The 7,199-nt window shown below is 37.8% G+C and overlaps 1 protein-coding gene across 1 annotated transcript in view; it reads left to right on the top strand.

The window, feature by feature from the left end:
* LOC122080662 (uroporphyrinogen decarboxylase-like) overlaps positions 1-6,743 on the top strand; it is an 8,760-nt gene extending 2,017 nt beyond the window's left edge. Inside the window, exons 2-6 of the mRNA XM_042647471.1 lie at positions 49-176; positions 1,280-1,390; positions 3,148-3,336; positions 5,111-5,236; positions 6,144-6,743. Of these exons, the coding sequence (XP_042503405.1) occupies positions 49-176; positions 1,280-1,390; positions 3,148-3,336; positions 5,111-5,236; positions 6,144-6,659 (1,070 nt within the window). The 3' untranslated portion in view covers positions 6,660-6,743. The remainder of the gene's footprint in view (positions 1-48; positions 177-1,279; positions 1,391-3,147; positions 3,337-5,110; positions 5,237-6,143) is intronic.
* The last annotated feature ends 456 nt before the right edge of the window (positions 6,744-7,199 follow it).

Raw genomic sequence — 7,199 nt, 5'->3', positions numbered from 1 at the left:
AAAAAAAGAAGGGAAAGTAGATTTCTTACCCTTGCGATTCCTTTCCAGGGACTGTCACGGAGCCAAAAATTAGTACTGCTGCTGCTGCTGAACCTCTCTTGCTAAATGCTGTCCGAGGGCGAGAAGTTGAAAGACCACCAGTTTGGCTTATGAGGCAAGCAGGGAGGTACATGAAGGCAGGTTTGCCAGCTGCTACTGTTCTGGGTATTGATATATTTTTGTGTCCTTGGCTGCACATAAAATTTTCGTATTTGGCTAAACATTGTTTGAAAAATGTATGAGAAATTTTTGGAATCATTAGATATTGATTTTCATCCGGTTAATGGATCATTACTTTTAAACTATATTCGTATTCTTGTGACCTTGCTGTTCTATTGAATTAGATAAATAATTATTTAAGCTATATAGTTGATTGGTAAGGTCGTTGTTTTTTTAGTAGGCTCATAATGGTTTTTGTTTTCTATGCTTAACAGGATTGTATTGATTAAAGGATGGAATATTGATGGCTAAGAAAATTTTTGGTTTATTTTTAAATATCTTCAAGTTGATTGCTAAGGTTGTTGTTTTATTTAGTAGGCTCATAATGGTTTTTGTTTTCTATGCTTAACAGGATTGTAATGATTAAAGGATGGAATTATAAGAAAATTTTTGGTTTATTTTTAAATATTTTCTATTTATTTTCCCTTCTTGGAGAATAAAATTTGGATAGTCTTCAGAATTGATATTTCCTTTAAAGTTTGTCAAAAAGATTTATTTATCCCTTATATTTTGTCAAACAAGGGGTTCTGAAAATATTTTGTGTGAGTCCTTCGGGTAATATTAAATTATGAAAATGCTTGGGTGAACTAGCTTTCAATGGAATTATAATTAATTTGATATCAAAGTGATACCAAATGATATTATTTTTCTAGAAACAAAACTAGCTATATCAAAAATCTGTCCTAATGATCTGAATCTGGAAATTGGTACTGGAATAGGTTCCATTTTCATTCCAGATTGGAGCTTATTTCTGTGAGTATTATTTGTCTTTGTCATGCTACCTAGTACAAATATGTGCATTCACCTTTTTCTTCTGAAAAATAGTTATATTTTGTCTTATTACGTTGACACTATTAGCTTGAAATCCGATACATCCCAGCTAACCATATGTTGACATGAATACCCAGGGTTTCACATACAATCATATAGAACAAGTTCAAACAAAATATTTTTGCCTTCTAAATTCACTTTTTTTTTTTGGCCATGTTGGGCTAATATCTTGATTAATTTATCCTAGCAGAGCTATCAAATCCTCTGTGAGAAGTATCCTTCGTTTCGTGAGAGATCAGAAAATGTTGATCTTGTTGTGGAAATCTCTCTACAACCATGGAAAGTTTTTAGGCCTGATGGGGTAAGATGCCTTGTTAGAAACCTTCTTTATTTATGGATACTTTCCTGCATGAGAATATTTCCATTTAATGCGTAACAGATCTATACATTGTACTGTTTAATGATATAGAGCAGCATGCTATCCTGAAGTGAGCAGAGTGGGGAATTGCTCCAATTTAAACAGTTTTGGAGAACATCATTTGCATTTTTGTCATGTAGACTTTGAGTCCACAAAAGATATACTGGCATGATGTTGTTTTTTTGTTCAACCTTCTGTAAGTTCTTCATTGTTGAAGGTTTTGGTAGTCCTACCAATAGGGTAGATTATTGGTAATGGGGAAAACAGAGCTTCTATTTTGGACTCTCTCTCTATCTTGTTCTTGCAAGGAGAACAGGGCTTCTATGTGGACCTATGTATATGGTTTTATAGGTTGGTATCGCAGAGGATTGTCTGATCCAGACGGGTTGTCAGAAGGGGAATCTGGATCTGATCTGTTATATACTCTGGATCAGCCAGTCCACTGTGTTTATAAGGTTGTTTCTCATTGGATTATCTGATCCAAAATGATACAAGAAGCTATGGGAATGAGAAGACGATGAAGCTGGTCAGTCAGTGCCAATTCAGAGCAAGGAAAATATCAGTTATAGGGGGATGAGTTGCCTATAGAGTACGTCGCAATAAAGGATTACTTTAGGTTTCTCTTACTGCTTGTGCGTTGTAGTACCAACTAGAAGTAGTCCCAGTTTGCGAACTGTCGCCTCTCATTGACTAAAGAGTGGTGAGGCCAGAAGATAGGTCAAGGTCAGGTTGTGGGCTCCACATCAACATATCTGGGGATTTAGCCATCGTAGGATAATGACCTATTTTAGTTTTGACGATGATCGAAATGATATGGCATGCAAATTGAGGGGTCTTTAGTGTCTTGTTTTTTGGCCAAAATGGACCATATTCCTGTGCTATCTTGGTCAATGTCTGTGCTAAACTTCGGTGCCATTTCGGTTTCGACCAAGATTGAATTCCTGGTCCAAACCTAAATTAGATCTTGAACCTTGACTAGGATAGAGATCCTGAAATATTTTCTTACTTGGAGAGAGGTGTTAGTTATGTAACAAGGATACTTTAGGGACTGGTTTGGAGATGAGCATACATCCGTTCCTCCTCCATGCTTTAGCGACTCCCCTTCCGGCGTGAGGTTTTACACCATATGGAAATGGATTCAATCCTATGGCTGGTCTGTCCTGCATGACATGGGTGGAGGTTTTAGTAATTATTGTTCGGTCCACTAAGGGATTGGGAAAAAGCATGAAGTTATGAAGTTCTGTAAGTTACATGTTATCAAGGGCTAAGAACGGCTCTGTTATGATGTTCTCATATTAAACATCATGGTAGTCCTTTGGATAGCGTGGGCCTGTTGAGAAGGTTGTCCTCTAATTTGGGAGGACAATGGAGTTGTTAAAAATTCAAATTTTGTTGAGTCAGTTGCCTTAGAGATTTCAATGATGGCAATAGCAAGGTTCGTTCATGATCTGTAATGATACTGTAGTTGGTAAGTGCTAGGACATGGTCATTTGTTTTTCTTTAGCTGGAATTTATTCATTCATATAGAATTCATTTTATTTCACATTTTGCATTCTTGTTTTCCTGAAAAAGGAGGAAAAGGTGTTATTCTGGTTCTTCCATCACTACGATGACTCCTGTGGTTTACTAATAGTTTGAGCACCTTATCTGCAGTTGCAACTCTCTATCCTTTTTGTCTCATGTTGCTTATATTGTGACAGGTCATTTTATTTTCAGACATTCTCACCCCTCTACCTGGGATGAATATACCTTTTGACATTGTAAAAGGTAAGGGTCCCATCGTGTTTAATCCTCTTGGAACAACAGCTGATGTTGATCAAGTGAGAGAATTTACTCCTGAGGACTCAGTTCCATATGTTGGGGAAGCATTGACAATCTTGCGTAAGGAGGTTAGATTGGCGCATCTCTTTTGTAATTTTGGAAGTATAACTCCTGGAGTTCTAATTATGTTGGATTTACTCCATTCTTCCTTTTACATAGACCTTCAAATAAGGTGTACTATCCTGTGATGTAGAAAATCATGTTGCCATGCTCGTATTATGGATTTATTTGAACTTGCAGAAAAGAATTAAACAATGAATGAACTTTTTGACTGACTGACTGGCTGACCGACTGAGAAGGTAGAAATCCTGGTCTTCTCTGCCAGCATCATATAAATCTAACAATAAGCATTGGATATTACTAATTTATTGTACTAGCCACCAGGGTTCTGAGGGCTGGCCTGGTGAACCTGTTGAAACATCAACACCCCCCAAACAGGTTGGTCAACCTTTCAACCCGATTCTCCCAATAACTTTTGGCTAGTCAAGGGCCTGTTGCCTTCCTGAATGCACGATGGAGGAAGCTACTACATTGGTCCGTGGTATCTGTGACATGGAAGAAATATGTGGGTGTGGAGGAAAGACTTCCCCAACTGTCCATTCAGGAACCATTTTCCACTCACACGTCCATGCATCAGTGAATAATTGAAGACAGGCTTGTGCTTTACAACTGACCTTCAGTTTCAACTATGTTTAGAAATGGAATTTATTTAACATTGATTACAATTTTAATGTATTTATCATAGTTGTCACTCGCCTAGGTGGAACCAAGGTGGTGGTAAAAAATTAAGGCGACACCAGCAAGGCACCAAGGCGTCCCTAGGCGACCGAGGCACCAACCTGGACAAGGCCACCTGGACGCCTAGATGACGCCTTGACAACAATGGTATTTATAACCCTGAGGCAAACCATTTGACTGGGAAGTTAACGAACAGCTGACCCATTTTATGGGCATCTTTTGTACTGAAGACAACCAAAGGGTCAATTTTGATGCCATGAACTGAAGCATAAACTTACTCATAAAGAAATTACTTCCGACAAAATATCATGCTTACTTGTCAAAAAATTCCTGGTTTCTGCTTTATATGACACGAGGAAAAACATCATGCCTCTGTATTATTAGAACCAGTATGCCCAACTTTGGATAGACCTGAGATGGATAGAGGACAAATCTAAGGGATTTGTGAAGTTTAGTTATGATTGGGGTGACAATGGTTCTTTATTCTCTGTTAAATGGTAAGGTAACAATTGGACAGATCTTAAGTGTGCCCCATCCAAAGCATAGCACCATACATGGAGCACTGGCAGGGCATATCCACCATTTGGTTACCCTGATTGCGGATATTTCTTTGTATGCTTAAAACTATTTTATGATTGACTGTATGACATAAATTTATTCCGGGCCTCTGCTTTGCATCATGTATATGGAGCATGGTACTGGGTTGTCCACTACCATTTGCGTGTCCCAGTTAGGAGTCTTTGGGCCTTAAATTATTCAATGTTTCTGTCTGATGATATATAACTATTTATTGGCCTTTGCATTATTCTTAAATTTAACCATGCAAATATCAATTGATTAACTCTTCTGATAAGTTGATTTTTACTCAAAAATTCTTGTTAGGATCAATTGGGTGATGTTTTAAATACCTTTTCATGTGCATCATCATCAAATATTATAAAAGATATGTTATCTTATCCCCACTAAAACTTTGTGTTATTTTGAATTTCTTCATCCGTGAAAGGGTGTTCTTTGATATTTTATTTACCTAACTTGGAATTGTGGTTTGGGACATCATCAAATGTTTAGGTATGCACAATACTGAACCAAGTCTTTGCATCTTAGGTAAGTAATGAAGCAGCGGTGCTGGGTTTTGTGGGGGCTCCATTCACTCTTGCATCCTATGTGGTTGAAGGTGGTTCATCAAAAAACTTCACCAAAATAAAGAGATTGGCTTTCTCTCAACCTGAGGTACATCTGCAGTTTTGCTCGGCTTTCTCCAGATTTCCTTGGTCTTTCACATTCAATGGCATGATATCCTGCATCATGGCTTCTGTTTCAATTTTAAATGTGAGGCATTGTGCCAGATGTAGACTCAAACAAAACCTAACAGAAACCTCTGCTACTGTGTTGTATAAACATGTTGTAAGAATGCAGGTTTGATCTTTGTAATTGGTATGAAAAATTTGGATAAGTTGGGAGTGGTTTCTCAGTTCTCAAAGGCTTCTAGAAAGTATTGTCAAGCCAACTTTAGAAAACCCATCAACAAATATTTGTTCGAATCAATATGATAAAAGAAACAAAATTACTAAATCATAGGAATTTTAGTGTTGCTTACTGAATGAAGTAGTTTAATTATGAACAATGACACATGTTATGAAGGGAAAAGGTGGCACTGTTAGTTTAAGTGAGGGGTGGCTAGGCATCAAGTACAAAATAGATAATAGTTGCAAGAAATTTAAGTTTGTATAATTAGAAGGAGTTCTAAATAATAATCTGAAAAAGATGAGAAATGAGTATGAAGATTCCTTCTGTTGATACTTGTATCTTTGGACCATGTTGACTATAGCTTTTGCTTCTTTTTTTTTTTTTCATTTTATTTACTTGTCAAAAGGGGAGCTGTGGTTCAGTATAAATCACTGAGATGCTTATTGACTTGTTTAGGCACACTCAAGGACAGACTTCTTTCTTGCATCGGTCAAAATGTTGCTTAAAAACTTGTATATTTTGTGTGTACCTATAGCTCTAGCCATGAACTGTTTGCAACAAAATATCATGTGTCTCATTTTTCTGCAGAAATAATATTAGCTTTGTATCTTGTGCCTAGTCCTGTTGGCTACTGGGTTTCTAGTGACTTAGCAAAAATTTCTCCCAACAGGTCCTCCATGCATTATTGCAGAAATTTGCAGTCTCTATGGTAAATTATATTCAGTACCAGGCGGATAAGGGAGCACAAGCTGTGCAAATATTTGATTCATGGGCCACGGAGCTCAGTCCAGTAGATTTTGAGGAGTTCAGTCTACCATATTTGAAGCAGATTGTGGATTCTGTGAAACAAACCCACCCAGATCTACCTTTAATCCTTTATGCAAGCGGATCTGGAGGCTTGCTTGAGAGATTACCTTTGACAGGTGTAGATGTTATCAGCTTGGATTGGACAGTAGACATGGCAGATGGTAGGAGACGGTTGGGACCTGATGTGGCAGTTCAGGGAAATGTGGACCCTGGTGTTCTTTTTGGTTCGAAAGAATTCATCACCAATAGGATAAATGACACTGTGAGGAAAGCAGGCAACGGTAAACATATTTTGAATCTCGGCCATGGGATTAAAGTAGGGACACCCGAAGAGAATGTCGAGCACTTCTTTGAGGTTGCCAAGGGGATCAGATATTAGAACAGATCCTGTAGCTGATGTGATGTTTAATTCTGATTTCTGTCTTCAATTTTCTTGAAATTAAATATTTTTTCCCTCTTCCAAGTTCTGTTTTATTTCTAACCAATATTTGTTTTTCCCGCAATGAATAGATTTTTTTTATTTTTTTTATTTTGAGTTAGGGTGGGGGGTGGGGGAGGGCAGCGGGAACTTACAGTGGTGAAAATCTGTGGATATGTAGCCTATAGTTTGGGCTAAGTTGGAGTTTTTCATTAGGCAGAATGGACCATGAGTTTCAACTATAGGAAAAATCAAAATTCTTGTAGAAGGGAAAAGGGTAGGGTGGGGTGGCGGGGAGGCTTGGCGTGGTAGCTGAAAGTATAAGGGAACAATTCCAATCTGTGGTGGTTAATAGGGTTGAGTTGGGCCCAGATTTGAGATGTGACTCAATCAGCCACAGCAGCCCTGATGAGCCACCTAGAAAATCTTTGCTTAAAAGATTTTTCTACTATGAAATTCATGGCAGAATGGACAAAGGAGCCATCTATACAGATGATGTGT

This window comes from Macadamia integrifolia, chromosome 6 (genome assembly GCF_013358625.1).
Source record: "Macadamia integrifolia cultivar HAES 741 chromosome 6, SCU_Mint_v3, whole genome shotgun sequence".
NCBI lineage: Eukaryota > Viridiplantae > Streptophyta > Magnoliopsida > Proteales > Proteaceae > Macadamia > Macadamia integrifolia.
Note: the sequence above shows the minus strand (reverse complement) of the source record. Positions and strands in the feature narration are given on the sequence as shown.